We start from the raw sequence: 20,763 nt of genomic DNA on the forward strand, positions 1-20,763 counted from the left end.
TGCTTCCTGGCACTCTGGGCTGTCGGACACAACCCCCTAAAGGGTCTGCACCCCAGGGAGTAAATGAGGCCATATTTAACAGCCTCCCCAAATGAAAAACCGTATGCACAAAGCCAGAAAGGAAGCCCTGTGCCCCCTCCCCAAGCACAAATATGCTGAAAGCCCAGGTCAAGTGGCATCAGATGCCCAACCCTTGCACCCAGGACTCTTCTGCAGCACTGGGATTCCAGGATAATCACCTGAAAACCACTGTGGTCAGCATCAGCACTGCCTGCAAGGGAAAGTGGGGCTGCTTGGCTCTCCTCACACCCCCTGGGAAGTTCTCCTCACACTCCCAGGGAGGTTCTCCTTTCTCCCAGCACGGGAGAGGCAGCACAGCAGGATGAGCCATGGCAAAGATGTGGTGTGGGCTTTGCAGCCCTATGGGTTCTGCAAAGCAGTAAATTTCCCAGCAACTTGACACATTAATATAGAAGTACAGTCTGTTATAGCAGAGGGAGATTGTCTGAGTCCTTCAGGGGAAAGGAGCAATCCAAAAATGAAAAGTGTGTGCCGGCAACTGCTGGAAAACGTAGTTAACGCTTGGAGCAGAACCGGCCAGCTCTGACAGCGCAGCCACAATGAGCTCCAGGAAGGCTGTAAATGGCCCTTCCTCACTCAGACAAGATAACACTAATCCATATTACCAGCATCCTTGCACCTCTTCCCTCCAGTAACAGCACCTCAAACTGGTACCAGGAACATATGAAAACTACAAGAACATCCAGGATGGAGCTTCCCACAACTGGGCATTTTTCATCTGCTCCTGAGCTCTGCAAACCAGCCCTCCTCGTGAGCAGTTTTGGTCTGAGATGACATCACCATTGTTAGTGGATGCTGAGACCTTGGGATGCCACCCCTGCTCCAGATGGTGGCCTGTCTCTTCTTCGTGTGATTTTGCCTGCAGATGCTGGACTAGAGTGTTGGTGTGTGATGCAGGGCATCAGGAAAATCACAGTCATCATTCTATCATTGCCCTCCCAGACACCTCCAGTTCAAGTCTAACATCCCTCTCCTGTTTCCTAAATCCCAAACCACAAGTACAAAACAAGATGGAGAAACTGGTGCTCTGGGCACAGATGTGAGCCTGTCCCCCTCCTGGGCACAGAAACACTTTCACTCCTGTGGAAAAAATTACCACTGCCCATAACCACTACAGTCCCAGTGCTCCCATTCAGAAAACCCCAAGCCATACAAACCCACGTATCCTCCTGAAAGCCCTTCCCTTAGCAAAGGATGCTGACACAGACATGCCAGCAGGTCTCACAGTGGGGAACTGCATTTCCTGAATATCCAGAGGCCAGGGAAGCACGGCCATGCTTCCACTGCCTGCCTTAATCCAATCAGGAATGTCCCTGCGAGCCAGCAGGGACGTGCAGTGGAGGGACACCCATGGACAGCACGGGGATCTCACTGGGGAGCTCGATACCTGTGACTGCGATCGTTGCCTACAAGGTTACCAGGACTTGGAGAAGGACATCAAAGGACTTTGATTACATTTTTATAGATCCCACTGACTGGGCTGTAAAGGATGATGTCTCAAGGACACACTGGTTTGCCATGGGAGGAGCAGGTGGAAACTAGGGCCGCTTAGGGATGCAGACAGGGCAAGTTTGATGGCAAACATGACATGTGGATAAAGCCAGCCCGCAACCACACCTCATCAATACCATGAGATAGGGATGGCCAAGGCATGGCCGCCCTGAGAAGCACATCCCACCAACGCTGTCTTGTCTCAAGGTGGTGACAGCTTGGGATTGGTGCTGGGCATGGAGTCTAAAGGCTCTCCCAACCCCTATAGATTTGTCTTGGTCCCCTCCCAGGTCAGGCAGCCCTGCTAATGCCTTGCAGCCCTCTAGCATGATTGTGGGTGCTGTTCCTAGTCCTTTACCTGCTGACAGCATTCCTTTCTCTGAATTACTTTTAGTTCTCTACATTTCCCTCCCTCTGCTCTATACAGCTGCAGTGAGAAAAACAGGGCAGAACACTATCTCTGTCCCCTATTATCCATAGTCCTTCCTCACAGAAGTCTACAACTGTAAGCAAATTGAATAAAGAATAAATCCCGAGGAAGTGACGAGTGGCATGGTCTCACCGGAGGGACAAGCGGCGCGCAGAGGGTTTCGTCAGCCCGGCGTAATATTAATCGCAGGGAAGTTAATGTATAAGGTTTGGTAAGCCAAAAAATACATTTGCACTGTAATTTCTTGTTTGTTCGGAAAGCTGGCGAGAGAAATTGAATGTGAAAGCGATGCCACTAAATTCAATAACAATAAGCCCGTGATTTATCTCCATCCTTTACCACTCGAGACCTGCACTGCCTGATGTGCCAATCCACGCTCTCGTGGGACCTAGGCATGTGCCAGTGTCTGCCACCATCTGTGGGGACTGTGAGGTGCTGTCTCTCCTGTCACCTCCCAGAGTGGCCCTATGGGGCTGGTCATGGGATCACACCTTGGTGACACCGCCAGGTCCTGTGCAATACCTATGGGACTCTTCCCAGAATGTTCCATCCTGTCATCTGCTCCGGCACCAGCGGTGGCTTTGCACTCATTGTCCCATCTGGGGACAAAGACAATGGGAAATCTCGGACTGGTGAGCCACTACCAGACACCCAAGCATGAGGAGGGATGGTCACTGCCCACGGGGACGCCTCTTCCCTGCTAAACCATGTGGAGAAAAACCAGCACCTCGGGAATGGCTGCGTGATCGGTGGCTGCACATGACGGTGACGCACACGACCGTGTGCAGGTTGACTCATCCTCGGCCGCTCCGGAGCGCCGATCCCTACCGGAGCCACTCGCCGCCGTGGCCCTGGATTATTTTTAGCTGCCAGATCATTACTGCTGCATGCCTCAGAGCGGAGAGCCTGCATGAGCACAGTGGCTGACACATGCAACTGATGTCCCTCCTCCACATCATTAGCTCCTAATCCATTAAAAGAGATGTCTTCCTACGCTGCTGATAAGGGGAGATGACAGATAACCATGGGTTCTTCAAACTGCCAGGCAACAGCCACTTGCCCACCTCTACTGGGGGGACAGGTCCCCACAGGGACAGCAGAGAGGGACATCTCATCTTTAGAGCTCTGAAGCCTCCATGGACACTGTCACACCCACAGCACATTGTGTTTCGGCCCTGGCACATCCTTTTCCATCCCTTCTCACACACCTCCTCTTTGGGGAGATGCAGCATTCCTGCAGCTCCCTCACCTCTCCAGCTGCAGTGTCCGGCTGTGTCCTGTGACAGGTGATGCTGTCACCAGCAGGGAGAGGGACTGTCACCCTAGCAGGGGTCAGATGCCTGCAGGAGATGACACTGCCTCCCTTCCCAGCACCCCAGCTGCCTATAGCCCCAGGCATCTCCAGCTCTGCACAAGCCTCCCCAGCACAGGCAGGATGGGGCTGTCAGAGGTGTCACTGTGCAAGGTCTCATTAGCGTGCAGAAAGTCAGCACAAAGGAGTCAAATATGCTGAAAACTCACATTTTGCCTGTGCTTTCCATCTCCTTCACTGATGAGGAGCACAGCAGGGTGGCACCGGGGCCTCCTCTGGTCCCTGTGTGTCTGCTGAAGGCACCAGCAATAAGAGACCTTCCCCAGAACAGCTCCTGCTTGGGGCTGATGTCCTTAAATGGGGCACCTGAGAGCCAGCTCCTGGCTGGCAGGTGGAAATGGATGTTTTCCCTCTCTCCAGCTCATTGCTTTTGTGGTGCAGGAGATACTTGTAGGGACACACAGAGTAACCTTGTGCAAATGCACCTCAGTGTTCCCATGGGGGAAGTGACTGGGGCAAGGAGGTGACACCAAGAGTTTTAACAACATGTTGCTTCTTGGCAGCGATGATGATCATCTCTGATCGAACCGTTCTGGTGACAGCCCAGTCTGAGAGGCTCATCAGAGCTGATTTTATTGAGATAATGGATTAAGCACTTCTAAAAGCTACAGTTTGGTCAACAAAATGATTTTTGTCAGATTTCCCTGCCAAGTGTGCTGCGCATCATGGCCTCACATTTTCTACAGACATTGCATTTTGGTCATATCTTCCTTTTCCCTTTGCTTGAGGTCTTGAACACCCTCTTTTCACCCCCAGTAAAACACCCTCTGTGGAATCCCACTCTCTGTGGGATTTACAGGAAGGAACATGGCAAAAATGAAACACAGGCACGGAGCACCCTTTTCCAGGTGGAGTCACCCGACTGCTCACAGTGCATCCTTTTTCTCCAAGTTTTCCTGTTGAGACAGGGAAAGCAATAAAACCGAAACTCACAGTGTTATACCTACTGTGTAACCACCTGTCAGTAAATTTATGAACAATTAGGAAGTGAGAGTGCTTCCCAGGGAGCTATTTGTGCACGAGCTAAAACGTTCTTTCTGTTCGGAAATATAATGGGGAAACAACTTCACCAGTTCTCCCTCCTCTTCCCCAGTTTTGTTTTTTTGCAGTAATTAATCATCTGTTGCTGCTGGTCCCTGTGGCACATACTGATGGCTCCTTCTCACCAGTTTCAGGCAGCTTTGAGACTGGGAGCCCAAAGATGCTGTCAGGTGAGCCCCATCCTGTCCCTTTCCCATTCTCCCATCCGGATTTTGGGTTGGCATGTCATAGGAGGGACTTTAGGGACAGTGTCTGTTCCCATCTAGACAGTTTGTGCTGTTTTCTGCCTGCCAGTCCAACTCTTCCTCCTTCCAGACCTTCCCCTTCTCCCTGCCCTCACTCTTTCATTGCTCTTTCATTTCTCCCCTTTGCTGCCTCCTGCCCTTTTGATGCTCCAGTGCTTTTCTGTCTGCACACATTTCCTCCTCTCTTTCCTTTGTTCTAGGGACTCTGAACTTTTTTTCTCATCCTTTTATTCTTTTGGGGTTTTTTTCCCCCTCTAGTTGCTTCCTTCTTCAAACTTTGCTATTCCTTCCAGATTTTCTTTGGGCTGCTTTGTGTTTGAATTCACCATCACATTGCTTCTGCATCACCTTCATTTGGCTGTTTTCACTCTCTTGCCCATCCTCTGGCCCTTCAGGGAGGAAGGAAGGTTGAGATAGGAGTCTAGCTCTAACTTTTCATCCAACCTTTTCTCTTAGGAGAAAAAGATCTCAATTGAGATCAAAGAAGATCTCAATAAGGTCTCAAATGTGGCCCTGTGAGAGCCCTAAGGAGCCAGTTGTTATCACAAGAGAAAATAAAAGACTCAGTTTGGTTTTGAAACACTGATGGAGAAGCTCCATCTATACTGGTGCTGCTTTGAGAGGCAGCGAGTGAGACACAGGACCAGCTCCAGGAGAGCATCCCCAGGTGCATTTGGGTAACACACTCTGTAAACACCGACCATGGCCCTTCAAACCCTGTCCTGGTTCCCAGGGCGAGGAAAGCAGCAAACATCAGGATAGGAAATGGATTGTGCCAACCAGAAACAAGAGAAACAATGCCAACAGCTGGGAGCAGTTTCAGTAGGCGAGTAGGATTAAGGTAGTACAGGGAAGGGTTCTTTAAATGAATCAGAAACAGAGGACATCTGAGAAATAAAGACCTCTGTTAGGTAGGGATGGCCAGTACCAATGTTCACCACCAAAATCTCCACCAGAAGGGATCCCAAGCTCACAGCCTCCACTGAAACACTCACCCTGAGCTCCACGTTTCAGACTGAAGTACAACCTGAAGCTGCCCAAGCCATGAAGGAAGGGCTGTGTCCTGCCTATGGTCTGCCAACTCCTCAGTCCAAAACCCATCCTGGAACATGATGCCATTTAGGTCTCCCAGCTCCTCCTTGAAAGCCTGCACCTCTCAGAAACTCTCCCTCTCCCCCTTTTTGAGAGGTGGCCTTCGCACTGCTCACCCCAGAAACAGGAGGGCTCTCAAGGTCCACCCCACTTCAGCTCCACTCCAGCCTTTATGACAAGAGGACAGGGTGGCTCATTTTCTCTTATATGAGCTTAAATGCCTGTTCTCTCTTCATCCCAAACTCTCCCCAGAACACACCAGCGTGCCATAAACACCACATATATCTCTGAAAGCATCCATCCCTTCGTCACGAGGCAGCTCCTGACAAAAAGAGGAAAAGGGAGACAAAAAAAACCCCCTCTGGCTTCCTGCCATCTACGCTCTTATAAACCCTGTTAACGGCTGTTGCAATGAACCAATGCAAGAGACATATTAATAGTGCTACTAAGAGACACATTTACTGTTGACAGCGATTCCCTGGCAGATTTATTGCTGGGTTGCTGGGAGGGAAGGCCGGGCCCCTCAGTAGCACAATTAAAACCCAATTGAACATGGGCACAAAGAATCAATACTCTCTCCGGCCAACTTATAGTTTTGCAAAATACAAATAGAAATTAATTGACCTGAATATAGTTGCTAACTGGTCATTACTGCTTGTTTGGCATCCTGCTGGCACAGTGAGGGCAAAAAACACAGGACAGACCTAAACCTCAATTTTGAGGCCAGAAACAGGTCTTTTCTCCCATCCTTGTAAAGTGTGTGCTCTGCTTGCAATAATAGCCAGGACTAAATTAATCTTTGGAAAATCACTCCTTTCCTCTCAGCACTGAGCAAAGGACTGTGTGTTGTTCACCCTCAGACAAAACAAAAGAACAATTTAGCCAACAAGGAACTGCAGTGGAGCTGAATGACAGAATGGCATGGGTTAGAAGTGACCTTAAAGACCATCTTGTTCCATCCGCCGCCATGGGCAGGGACACCTTCCACTAGACCAGGCTGCTCCAACCTGACCTTGAACACTTCCAGCGATAGGGCAGCTACAGCTTCTCAAGGAAACCCGTGCCAGGGACTCACCACCCTCACAGGAAGGAATTTCTCGTTTACATCAAGCCTAATTTTCCTCTCTTTCAGTTTGAACCCATTATTCCTTTTAACTGCAATTCCTGGTGAAGAGTCCCTCTTGACTTCTTTGCAGGCTCCTTCAGATCCTGGATGGCTGCTATGGCATCTGCACACAAACTTCTCTTCCCAGGCTGAATTAGGAACAGAGCACAGGAGGATTTGCCTGTCTCATCACCACCATCAAAGGCACCTACAGATGGATTTTCTCAGCTGAGCAAACCGTGTGGCTTGAGCTTAACACATTGAAAGGGAAGTACAGACACTGCTCAGCATGGACCACTTGACCTGTGCCTGCACCCCCAGTTCCTCTCAGGCTTCCCTCCAGCTGTGCAGAAGTGACACTGCTGAGAACCACAGTCGTCACTGTGGTGGGAGCAATTCAACAGGACTTGCTCACACCAGGAAGAAAACTTTCCCCAGCACAGTTAGGAAATGCCTCACTGCCAGATTGTCACTCTGGGCACAAACTCTCTCTCACCTTCACCTGGCTGTGCCTGGCAAGTGCCTGCATCACCCTGAGAAAGGAGTGAGGGCAGTGGGTGCTGGGCATCGCTGCCAGTTCACCTGATTTTATTAGGTGCAAAGCACTCGGATACTTCACCGGTGTTGACTGGATGGATTAGCACGATTAGAGAGCAGACAGGATAAACAGATTAAACCTCACAGATGGACAGCTCGCACACAGCTCGGAAAGGAGGAGAGGGACAGCTCTGAACAAGGGGATGGAGGGATGCTTCCAGTGGATCTCTGCTTCCCTCTTCCCAAGGTGAGCATTCCCCTTCTTCACCACAGCCTGGTGCACACTCTCTGGGGTTTCCCAACACATTCCCAAAACCACCAGGCAGGAAAACCTGTTGGATGGGTGACCACAATCAACCCCTGCCCCTAGCCAATGAGAAGGGTACATAAATACATACATAACTATGTTGGGGGCTTCTCAGAGATGTGTCGAGGCTGAGAAAGTTTTCAGATTTGCTCATTGCAAAATCAATACCCATCAGCTGTTTGAAATTAAAGGAAAGATTAGGTCCTGGTTTTATACACGCTTTATTGTATTCCAAGAGCTTTCTACTCAGCCAAATAAATCTTCTTTAAGAGGATTAGGAAACTTTCATTATCTTTATCTAACCTGAACTAACACTAACGCTGAAAAATTAATCTAGAGACCAGACAAAAGCCAGTAGCTGGTGCAAAGCTGCAGGAATCCAGAGGCAGCATCCATCAGAGAGTTACTGGCCCCTCTGATCTGCCAGCACCTGGATCCCCCCATCAGAACAGCCTCAGTACACTGCTTTGCAGCCCAACAGCATCTGCTATATTGATACTTGCCTATGAAGCCCTGTGCCAAGAGCCCTTCACGGCCTCACAGTGATTTCAACCTCTCTCCCCAAAGCCTTGTGCTGCTGGTCTCTGCTTCTCCTCTGTGCCGGATGTTGCTTTTCGCCCTCCTGAAGCATCTTTGAATGTGTGCTTGAGCACCTTACTAACGAATTCCTGATGGAGAGAGCTGAGCAACATGGTTCCAAGCAGTGGAGACAGGTCAAATTCACAGCACAGACAGGCAAAGGGGGAATAAAGAAGAGCTCAGCAGCCCCACTGCCAGTTCTCAGGTGTTCTCTGCCCCATGTGACAACTGCAGAACACATCAAGGCTGACACCATGCACGCTCATCTCCTCGCTGGCATGGTGGGCACTTGTCCACACCATTGTTCCCATGCCATGCAATCTCTGAAACAGCTAATGTTGGCTTCAACTCAACTACCAAGAGGGTCTCCAAGCCCTTCCTAAGTCCAGATCAGACCATCCAGTAACAGCACGAGGCACGTTCTGACCTACCTTGCACGATGAGATGGACGCGTGAAGCCTTGGGGTGATTGTCTGTCTGCACAGAGCAGGTGTAGGGGCCCTCATCGTATATGTCCACGTTGTGTATCTTGATGCTGTACTGGGTCTTGGTGTTGGACAGGATGACCACACGGTTGTCTATAGACCACTTGTCATTGCCGGCATACAGGATGGTGCTGCGGTTCAGCCACGCTACCCGCGTGACACGCTCATCCACAGTACACCTGGAGGGGACACACAGAGGGTCACACACCCGGAACGGGACACACACAGAGCATCCCTGGTCCCTGAAAGGGATGGGAGCAGGATGGGAATGTGGCTGCCCAGCTCTGCCAGCATGGAGATGCTGCATGTTGTGGTTGTGCTCCCTGTTTCCACATCCCCCATAACGTGAGATTTCACATAAACAGTGGGTTCACCAGAAATAAAACCTCCCTTTTTCCTTCACACACAACTGGGGAACCACAGACAAAATTCCCATTGTTTGACCTCTGCAAGCAAGGCAAACCATCTCCATCCTCCTTCTCACCCACCTCCACAGCCCCCCTTGCCTTCGCTGTGCACTGAGAATCCCAGATGAAGCTGTAAAATGTGCTGACAGTTCAGCTTGTCGGCACAGCCCTCGAGCCATCCCTGGGGTGATAAACACCCCCACTGCTGGGGACAGGGGCCACAGCACACGCACAGGGAGAGGGGAAGAAGAGAAACAGCCGGAGACGGCCAAGCCAGCACATGGGGAAGGGAAGGGAACATTTGGATAAGCAGCTGTAAATCCTACAAGTGCCTTGAAAACACAACGCGGTCGTTTCCATTATTTATTTCCTGCCTGGCTCCCACCCTCCCTGCTCTGAGACGTGCAGGAACTCGGCAGCTCTGGTCCACAGTGCTGAGTTACACTTGGCAAAGAATAGGATGAGGGGGAAGGGAGTTAAAATGTTCCTGGAAAACATGGTTTTTTCATGCTCTTTGATAGATTCTTCTCCATCTATCTACTTGTGGCCTTCTCTGCTGCTGCCATGGTGTCTGCAGTAAAAGCTCTGAGCATTTGGTTAAATTAAGAGCCCAGCATCTTTTGGGAGCTTCACCTTTGCCACCTGAGGACCAGGCTAGGGAAGCTTTCTCTTGGCACAAAAAAAAAGGAAAAATCAAGCTAGACGTGAGCTAGTGCCAGCAGTGGCAGAACTGCCGCAGCTTTGTGCAGCCAAGATCGTAGGAAAAGGCACCTACAGTCAATCAAGGAACTCATGTGAGTCCCTCTCCACATGCCTGTAAATTCAGAGAGCAGCTGGGAGGCTTTTCCTGTCCTCGTCCCCATCCAGTGCCTCTCCTGCCCAGGCTCTGGGGGTGTTATATGCCTCCCTTGCTGAAATTGCCGAGCATCACCTCGATCGAGATTATTAATCGGGCCCAGGGAAGGGGCGATACTTGGCATGTTTGAGGGTCCCCCCGGGTGCTCGGTTCAGAGGAACGAGCCATATATTCTCCAGCAAACAAGTAATTTTCCCTTTGCAGGAGCTGTACGTCTCTGCCAGCCACATCACGTATGGACGCCGGGAAAGACGGATGGTCCTCCACGCCTGCCGCAGCACCGCCGGCACGAGGGGAGCCTGCCTGGTGTCAGACATGCCCCGGCGCCAGCTCGGCTCTGCCAGACCAGGGCAGCCTTGTGCCGGCAGACAGCGTTGTCCTTGTCAGCAAGCCTAGCCCTCTCTTCCTTCAAATTAACTGGGGGAGAGCTAAGCACAGCCGAGTAAAGTTCGGCCCTGGGGGATTCCAGTCTAGTGGACTATTACTGCTGTCTCACTTCATTATAATGAATAATAAAGAGATACTTACACACGGCTTCTGTAAATTATTCATTGCGTGCACTGAAAAATCAGGGCAGCAATATGTAAAACAGACAACTTGCATGTCTGCGCTCATATAAATATCCAGACTACAGCCCTGCGAGGTACTCTCGGGTCCCCTCATTAGGGGTGAAGCACAAGGACTCGGGTTTGAAGTGACAGGGATGAGACGCTCGTGCTGGCGCTGAGTACGTTTGACTGTTGCTGCCCAGCTTTGGCTGCTGCATATGGAATGTGCTTCCCGAGGAGATCTGGGGCCAGTCCAGGACACCTGAGAACTGGGGTGGTTCATTCTGCATTTAGAGCTCACACTTACATCTCAGAGCTGCACTGCACAAGCACCCAGGGATGCCCCAGGTGGACACTCTCACAGGAGGGAGGGTAAGGACAGCATCACCCTGCCTTGTCCGTGGTGCTGGTGACTGGTACTGTCCTCAAAACCACTTGGAACAAGCAGGAAGCAGCAACTCTGAGACCTCTGTAACAAATCCATGCCAAGAGCAAGGAGGCAAAGGCTCCTCCTTCCCATCCCTCAAGCCCACTTGTCAGTCATTGCCATTTAACAGCAAATTTAGAACCAAGTCCCTTTGGCTTTGTGCAGCATCATGCTCCTCTCCAGACCAGAGCCCAGACTGTCTCCTACAGCTACAGACAACCAGACAAAAAAACAGCCCTCCTGTGCCTCCTGGGAATATGTCAGAACCACCACCAGCAAAAAAGCCCCACCCATCAGCTGGCACAGAGCACATGGCATTCCCGAGGTACCTTCTCAGCTAACCTCACTTCCCCACCGACAGTTCTCCCATGCCCTGCCAACTGGCACTACAAAGAGAATACCGACGGATACTCTGGCACAAGGAGCACCTCATCAGCTTCTTTACCTGCCTGGGAAAGTGATCTCCATTAGCTGCTAAGCTGACTGCACTCGCCTGTCTGCTGAGCCGTCTTTGCTCCCCATTTCCAATTGACCAGGATTATGATAATGTCTCCAGTAAGCAAACAGGTAAAGAGACTTCTGCAAAGTGTTTAGATAAAGCAGACAAGCTCTGACAAAGCTGGATAATAAAGCAGGCCAGGAGGTTTTCCCTTGAAGGGATCTAATTAAAACCAAAGACAAACCCCCATTAACAGTTTCCTAAAGGCACCGTATCCATCTCCAGAAACTGCCTTACAAGTCCAGAAGGGACAAATGACAATAAAGCGCCTGTCACATGGGAGGAAAATAAACTTATTCTGGCTCTGCAGTTTACCTGGAGAAAACCCATCAGCAAGGCAGGGGGAATATCTCAGGAATGATATCATCAGCACCCAGCATACGCTGCAACCCAGTGCCCCCACACATCCCTTCTTTGCACAACGTGACCAGTCCCATCAGCTCCTCCATCTCTGCATCCCACTTACACCCTCATTGCCTTTGAGTAGAGACTTTTCACCATCTGTAACCGTTCAGTGCCTCCAAGCACTGCTGCTGTTCCTCCAGAGTGGCTGGGGAGCTTTGGATGCCAGGCTTTGCTGGAGCTCTGGCCCCCACAGTGCTCACAATGATACATGTGGCTCTCGAAGGCTTCATCTCCTGAGACCCATACTGATTCCCTCACTCTGCAGGAGGACAAGAGCTGCTGTAGGGATCCCAGTGCTCCACCAGAGACGAGGGTGATGAACCTGAACACAGCAGCATGAGAAGATGCATGAGGGCGGGAGCTGGGGGCACCGGTGCTGTGCTGTTTCCCCTCTAATTGTCCCTATTCCTCATTCTTAAATGCTAATTTTGAAGCTTGCCGTGGAATTATTTCACTTAGTGTCAACAATACAGATAGCTCAGCTGACATGCTCTTTGTGTGTGGTAGCACACAGCGCCCGTCTCCCTCCTCCTGCACCTATTAGGAGAGACCCTACATAGCTCCCACAGCAGGCTCCTTCCCAGCCCCATCAATGAACACTGACAGTGCCTCTCCTACGTGTGGGTTGAGCCGTAACACACTCCACCTTCATCCCCTGCCTTCTCTGGCCACATCATCGACCCTTCCTGCACTGCTGACTTGGCTGAACATGAAGGAGAACTCTGGGGCTGCCCTCAACACCTCCCCCATGGTGAGGGAAAAACTGTGTCCAGGGTCAGCACAAGTTTTCTGGCAGTAATTTGGAGGGATAAATAGAAAAAAAAGAGATGGAACCATACAGCAAGTCTTGCAAAACCCTCTGCATGGGTGCAAAATATTCTGAGGAATGGGATGCATGGGACCCCAAGACATTGATGCACATCCTAAGAAACCCAGGGGACATGTTTGTACCTGAAGACCCAACACCTCCTGTCCCTGTCTTTGCCAAAAGGCTGGGGGAATGGATCAACCCAAATTTCTTGTCCATTTGTTTGGACACATGCTGGGATTTTTGGGGTTGTCCAGTGCAGAGCCAGGACATGGACTTAATGGTAAAGTGTGTCACTTCCAGCTGAGGACATTTGATGATTCTAGGATTCAAACCTCTCCTGTTTCCTTGTTCAAACCAGCAATGCTCTACTTTTAAACTCCTCTATGGCCCTTCAACCCCAAACTGCTTCTCTCTCCTGTAGGTAACACGTCTCGTCAGGATGACAAATGGAGATGCCAAAACCAGTTGCAAACTTGCCAGCTGACCCAGTTTTCAGAGGCTAAAATAGCTCACCCAGATCAGGAGTGAAGCCCCTCGACAGCGACCGGGTGTGCTTCACCCTGGGAAGCCTCCAACCAAAAATACCTGTCACAGGGGCAGAACAAACACCCTTGTCTTTGAGAAGAAATTGTTAATTACATTTACCAGGGACTCCTAATGGGATTTCTCCTGCACTTCCAATATTCGCCCTGGCTACACAGTTAAGGGGCACCGGATGTTTTTTATTCTGGGTGGCTGAGCAAAGGCAGAGGAGATTTATTTGTAATCATCAGAAATAAAAACATTTCCTCAGAAGTAAACACAAAAGAACAGAACCTGGCTGTGCTCCCACTTCATTCAAGATGCAAATGAGAAGCAGGCCATCAAAACATTGCTGCTCGTCTAATCCTCTCCCAACAATGCAACCCACCACATTATCTGCAGGGACAATGGCACCTGCAGGTGTCACATGGCAGCTCCCGAGGGCAGGACTGCGCCACCTGAGCTTCCATCACTGTTCCATGCTGTTTATTAGGGGGGTGGAGGGCACAAGGCACTTTGTCTTTCATCATGTGTCGGAATCTGTGGTACTGATGATTCCGAGATTGTAGAAAGTCTCTGTCTGCCCCTCTGCCAAAGAAGCCATAATTGGTCTGTGCTGGTTTCAAGGTTGTTTATTCTGTTTATCTCTAACGTGTTCTGCTGCCCTGCCGCAGCTCTGTCCTGCAGGGCAGCGTGTGGGGCTCTGCCCTCAGTGGGATGGTACAAACATCAAATACCAGAAACTACCTGTGCTGGATTTACAATAACGTGCCAATATCTGTCACCTACGTTGGACAGTGTGTCCCCAGCCTAAACCAACAGAAAAATGCCAACAGCACAGTGAAACATGGAGGGCATGAAGAAGGAGAAAAAGGACAAGGCACACCCAATTTCCTCCATCTTGTCCCCTTTGGGCCCCTAATCTAGAAACCTAAAATTTTACTTTTGCACCCGTGCCACTTAATTATTACTCATATCAAACACTCAGAGCTGGTAATTCATCCTGTGAGATTGAAAACTCTTTTCCATGGACAGAGATCACAGCCAGTGTCTCTGGGGACTCTGTCCAAGGGGGTTCCTGACCCCTGCCAGGGTCCCAGACCTTCCAGGGCAGCCAGAGGGAAGCCCTGGATTCCCACAATCATGGGTCTGTCCACTCTGTCTCCTCTCCGAGGCACCCACAGTATCCCTTCTCCCCTCTCTCCCATCCTTCCCAGTGGCTGGATGTGGAGTGCAGAGCTCCTTGCCATCCCCACACCATACCAGCACCTGAGAACAGAGAGCACAGCTCCACACCACCCCAGCACCCCGAGGACAGAGGGAACTTGTGTTGCACCATATGGCATCACCCATCCAGCCTTCACCAACCACTCAGCATGTCCCGGTCCATCACCACACCCATATCCTCTGTGGGAAAAGAAGGAGCGTGGGATGTACCAGAGCTTGGCCAGCCCAAAGAGTTCTCCTTTCTTCCATAGCATTCCTCCCTCCCCGCCGTACACTACTTAGCTGCTGCCTCCTGCAAAGCCACACACAAGTGGCTCTGACTCTGCAAGTTTAATTAATTGCCTGGCCCTACTGCTACTGCTCCGATTCCCCAAGCACTCCCAGTGCTGTTCAAACACACTCCAGGCCACTGGAAAACCTGTTCCCTGCCAACAACCCCCTGCCTGAAGCCCTCCAAGGGCTATGGGACCCTTCTGCCCTCTCCAGAGGCTCAGGGCTTAACAGGGAGGGTTTGTCCCTGGCGGTTCCCCTGCAGTGGCAGTTTGCCCACCAGCAGGCACCAGAATAGAAGCTGCTCCCTGTGAGAAATCAAAGCCCAAATTGATACATTAGTGACTGCTAAATATAAAATATCCATCTGCAAAGATAATAAGCCTGTGAGGGCAGAGGCTGTCGAGTTGCTCCATTTCAGATAGTTTAATGGTGTTTTGGTCCATGACTGCAGCTCCCAGACATTAGAATGATAACAATATGATGAGGAGGGCGGGAGCCGTCTGCGCGAGGCATCAGAAGTCAAGACAATGCTCACTACGCAGTCCCTGAGGGGTCCGTGTCACACAAAGCACTGGCTGCTCTGCATCCAGCATCCACAGGGCTTTGGGTGGTCTCTGTGACAACCCAGGGCATGTAAAGGCTGACAAGGGGTCACTGCCAAGCTTGTGCTGACATTAATTCGGGGAGGGAGGTCTGAGCCCCCTGGAGTCAGGGGTGGACCTGGGTACCACTGCAGGTGGCACGGAGTGATGCTAAAGCTGATACAGGCATAGCTGTGCTGCAGATGGCTTAAAAAGCAATCGTAGCTTGAAGAAGGAAGGGATGCCCAGTGAGGTGAGCTGCTGCACGGTGCCCCCACTGACAGATCACATCTTCTCCCCAAAGCCATTCAAGGGATTTTCTGAATTAATGCTCCACATCGAGCAAATCCAGAAACAGTCAGCTCTGTTAAAGCAAGCCAGGCTTTCCCTGCAGTTCATAAAGCCTTTCTTTCACTCCTCATTGCTTCTACTTCCAGCTTGCAGGAACACACCTCACCCTGACAACATCACTGGCAAAGGGAAGGGGGGCTGGGCGAGGTCAGGTACTCCTCCCAGCTCCGACTTGACTTTCCCATGCTTCTGACACAACAAAGCATCAATATCCATGTCCACGTGCTGGGATGCTCCCCCTGCGGGGTAGAGAAAGTCAGAAGGCATTAGCCTAAACCCCAACAGCCAACAGCTGTTATTAGCTCACGAGAAATCTTCATAAGGAAATATGAGGTGGCAGAAAAAGAAACAAAGTGGAAGGCCTTTGGATAGAGCAAATCAATGGGAATGTTTATAGAGCAGGTGGCACGTAAATGCTTCCATCAGAGTCAGTCGATGCTGGCGGCCACACCTCATCTCACAAAGACAGAGATGTAAATGAAGGCACCGAGCAGGGGCAGCCAGGCCAGGAAAACCACAGAAATTGGGGGAAGTACAGAGAAGCATCTTTCCTTGCCCAGAATGGTACCTGAATGATTGCACTTTTCCCCTAACACAGCCAGGCACTGATTTCAAACTTCTCTGTGGTCACTTAGCAATCCTGTGGTTTGAAGAAGGCTGGGACATCTTCCCAGCTCCTCTCCAAGAATACAGTCACCATCCAGCAGCATTTACCATCAAGGCATTGGTACCTGTCCTAGGAAACATGGGCAGAGAGCTGTTTTCTCACCAGGAAAGGCAAATTCCCCTGTCCCTACACCAAGCCCTGCCCTACATCCCTGCAGGGAAAACCCACCAATGCTGCCAGCACCCTTCAAGGCTGCAATCTGGAGACTCCCCTGCTCTCTGCCAGTGTAGGCAGAGTCCCCTGCTCAATCAGCGCCTGCACCCTGCCTAAATCAGTGCTAATCTCACACAATACAGCACCTGCAACCGGCTGATTTCCAGTCTTCTTCAATCAAAAGCAGCAAAGAAAACACTGAGTTCATCGCTAGCAGAACTGAGCAGTTTAGAACCTCAAGACCTCCACGCCTGTGCTGGGTTTGTAGGGCTGGAATTTTCCTTGCTGTTGCTTTTTTGACAGGTTTTTTCATTCATCTGCCCAGGCAGGGAGAGAGAGGAACAACTTTGGCTGTCACAGCTGGACACGCAGTTAAGTGGCGGTAATTAGCGTGTGGCAACACGAGGCTCTGACCGCTCTGATTCAGCCATCCTGATGGGACTGGTGACCATCTCCATCTCAGCTGGATAAGGGGGACACTTTCAACCCAGGAGGATGTGGCCATAGCGCTGGCAGCATCTCACAGTTGCAAAAGAAGAAAGGATGCTGGCAGGCTGATTAAAACCTGGATCAAGGCACATCCACGAGAGAAGGAGCCAGAGCAAAACCATCGGACGCTTGTCCCTGCATTGCAAGGAGGGGAAATTGGTCTGAAGCCACCCCAGTGCAGGACACGGTGGCAATGCAGCAAGAGAGTGGTGTTGTCACCCCAAAAGGGGTTCCTGGGGGAAACAAAAGCATGAAGGGCCCTTTAATAGGAAAGCCACCCGTGTCTCCATCACGTGTGGGCCTCGTGCTCTCAGCTGGTCTATCTGGCCACACCACCCTCCCCAAGAGTCGGGCAGAAAGCAAACCTCTTCTCACATCCTGTTGTTGATTACCGCCAAAAATATATTTGTCATGAGATGCCCACCGCTATCTCTGTGGCTCTTAAGGGTAATGGAGAGGTTTCAGTCTTTGGAGGATAAGTCTCAAGCTCTTGGCTGCTTGCCCGGGAGGATTATTTTACATCAGGTTGAGTTCTGTAGTAATTATCTTCAAAACAGCTGGACTGCTGGATAAACTCACTGTATCTTAATGCACAATTTGGGAGCAAACACAGAGAATTAAACTGCAATTCCAGACAGATCGACGGAAAAAACTCTCACCAGTGTTTCACAGGCCGAGGCTCAGGGCTCCTCACACGTTAGGGGTGGGGAGGCATTTGCTCATTTGATGTTGAAATCAATTTCAACTTCCCCAGAGACAGAACGGAGGGTGAAAGAGATGCTGGATGAAGATGTTTTACCCTTAAGCTTTCAGCAAAGAAAAAAAGCAGTTTTCCTGACCCTCATGGCTGGAAAATGAAGCAATATTTGATCCAGGCTGGACAGCTTGATGTTCCACACAACCCCGAGACTTCCATAAAAGCTCCAACATTACAAGGTCTTGGCTCCACACTGCACCATTCTCTGCGGTGACAGCAGGCAAGGAAAGCTGAAGGGCAAATCAGCTCACTCCATCCGCACCCCTTACACCTGGAAGTCACTCCCAGTGAGTATCCCACCCCAAGACGATGAAGGGACTGACAGATGGACAAACCAACTCCCAGACTGCTCCACCACCATGAATTAAAAGGAAAAAAAATCAGGTACCTTCATGACTATGCTGCCACAAGATTTAGGTGCAAAATCCTTGCAGACAGAATTAATAACCTCTAAAAAGAGGGAAGTTCTGCCGCTGGAGAGTGACGCTGTATTTCATGGCGAACACCATAAAGCGTTCCTGCCAAATGTGAGATCTGTAAACGACCTGGGTGAGCCATCAGCTCAGGAATATAATTGCCAATTTGCAGGAATTTCACCAGCAATTAGGCAAAATAAAATAACCCACCAGAGGAAATCCTCTGCTTGCTGCTCCCGCGCTTCCCTGACCCATCTGATTTCCACCCACCACTGCTCTGCCGGGATGAGGGTTGATGCTTCAGGCACTAAGGAGCCAGGTGACAGCTCCGTGAAGATGAAGAAGTCATCTCCAGTGCCAGATAAAGAAGTTGTCATCGTTGTGAGGTGACAACAGACATTCCTGGGCACCAGCCAGATGAAGACCTCTCCTGCTGGTACCTCCTCTCCGAGCATCCCTGAGAACCAGGAGCCTGATCTCAGTAACCCCAGGGGCCGAACAACTGCATGCAATTAGGGGGTTTATTTGTTTGAGTTGCACGTGAATATCCCAAATTACATTATCAGATCATAGTCCTGCTTCTGATTTATTCCTTCTTTGTTCTTCAAGTCTTCGTACATCTAAGCAATTAACCTCTCAAAGAGCTGGAGAACACATAATTATCCTCATTTGTCTAAACGTCACCAAGATGGCTGCCTTTCAATTAACCTTCTGGGAATGGAGGGAAGTTGGAGTGATACAGTGATCATTTCCAACTTCAGCCTAGGCTGCAGCTTTTTTTTTCCCCTTAAAGTAATTTAATTGAAATATTCAGATGATAAAATATAGCCAGATAACTGTTACTGCAGGTAACGGGATCAAGAGGGGGCTTACAATCGAAAAAGAAGTCAAACGAGGTACAGTAATATTATATCAATATGTGGCACTTCCATCTAAAAATATCAAAGCACTTTTTGCTTATTAATGAAGGGAGCATTTTGCACTCCCCTGCCAGGCTGAGACTTACATCACTTCAATGTGCCACTGCTATCAATAGGGAAACTGAGGCAAAGGATGTGCTCTGGTACCTGGAGTTTACAGAGTCAATCGCTATGCAGTCAGGAACTTCCCAAGAACATCCTCTCATGAACACTCTCCTACCCTGGGAGAAGTTGGCTCCTTCATGAAGTCAGCACAGGAGACGCGGTGGTGGCCGAGCTGCGCTTGCTCTTATTTATTTTAATAATAATAACCCCTGTTTTTCTCAGCCAGTGTCTGCCACGCCAGCGAGCGAGGGAGCCGTTCCCACCCATCGCCTCGCTAATAAATATGCATCGTTCCCGCCGGGAAGTGCCAGGTCAAGCTTTGCACCCGCACGAAGCACGACACCAGCATCGTCTGGCACGGGCGAGCAATATTTATACACACCCCCGCTCATAAATACACAGGCAAAATAAACAAGCCGGCTCCAAAGTTCAGCGCATCTTCTCCCTGACAAGCGTGGCTCCTCAATTCCCCACGGTGCCACGGCTCCGCTCCCAGTGTGAAATTGAGCTCTCCAAAAAGCAATCTGGGCTCCGGCACCGCTCCAAGCCCTGCTTGGTGCCTCCTGCCCCGGCAGCACCCAGGTGGCTGTGGCAGGAGCAGCTCTCACACTCCCTGCACACACAGTGGGTTGGGGGAGGCTGGACAGAGCTCCCACATGAAGGGAAACCAAGGCACGGTGATGCACAGGACTGATTCCCTGCATCCTTCCCTCCCAGCCTCACTTGTGGATCAGTGTTTCAGCACCAGGCAGCCACTCTTCTGATCTGTGCAGGCAAGCGGGGAGGAGAGGCTTCCCACTGGGGATGCCACAAACCCGCGCCTCTCCCGGGGCGTTCATCCGGAGATGAGAAGCGAGGGTAACACAATAGCCACTGAGTTTATTCTCAGCACAGGCTGGCGGCGACATAATTAAAATGCAGGTCGGAGTCAAGGAACCTTCCAATAAATCTTTGCTTTTGGCTCTTGGGTTTGACAGGAAGCCTATACCTGGCACGGGGAGTACAGACTGAGGGGGAGGCACGGATAAAGGCTCTGCTCTATGGACGGCCATTTTAATGTTTTGTTTGAGTAATGGGCCTTGCAAATTAGCACCCCGGCAGCCTGAAATACATATTTTTCCAAGGACATGCAGGCTTCCTGATCCGACAGGTGATGTGGGCAAACAAGCCCCGAGGGCAGCTGCAATCTCAGCTCTTTGTGGCTGCAGTCATATTCTATCCCAGCTGGGATGATGAAGAAGAAAACAGAGAGCTTGGAGAGGGAATCCAGAGGCTGAGGGAGGAAATGGAGCAGAAAACGACCCTGTGTGAGACCAGCGAGGGGCTGATGAGCGGCGGCAGTGGCACGGAGCGCCTGCCAGCCTCTGGAGGGAACTGATGCTGCACTGGCACAGCACGGTTCCTCTCTCCCTCGAGGGAACCTGGCAAGACACTCCAGGGCATGTCTGTGGCACATGCCTCTCCTTGCACAATCAAAACTATGGATCTCCAGCTCTTGATGCAGCTTGTCTGAGCATCTAGCTCTGGGCTGAATATTCAGAAAGGCTGGAGGTGCTGCAGTCACATTGGGGAGAAGGGGGATGC

The 20,763-nt window shown here is 50.6% G+C and overlaps 1 protein-coding gene across 5 annotated transcripts in view; it reads right to left on the reverse strand.

Annotated features, from left to right (window-relative positions):
* LOC100229124 (opioid-binding protein/cell adhesion molecule homolog) overlaps positions 1 to 20,763 on the reverse strand; it is a 298,937-nt gene that overhangs the window by 14,981 nt on the left and 263,193 nt on the right. For all 5 annotated transcript variants that reach the window (XM_030290838.4, XM_002197158.7, XM_030290836.4 and 2 more), the window contains one exon: positions 8,712 to 8,944. In XM_030290838.4, coding sequence (XP_030146698.1) covers positions 8,712 to 8,944 — 233 coding nt within the window. The remainder of the gene's footprint in view (positions 1 to 8,711; positions 8,945 to 20,763) is intronic.

The sequence above is a fragment of the Taeniopygia guttata genome, chromosome 24 (assembly GCF_048771995.1).
Source record: "Taeniopygia guttata chromosome 24, bTaeGut7.mat, whole genome shotgun sequence".
Taxonomy (NCBI): domain Eukaryota; kingdom Metazoa; phylum Chordata; class Aves; order Passeriformes; family Estrildidae; genus Taeniopygia; species Taeniopygia guttata.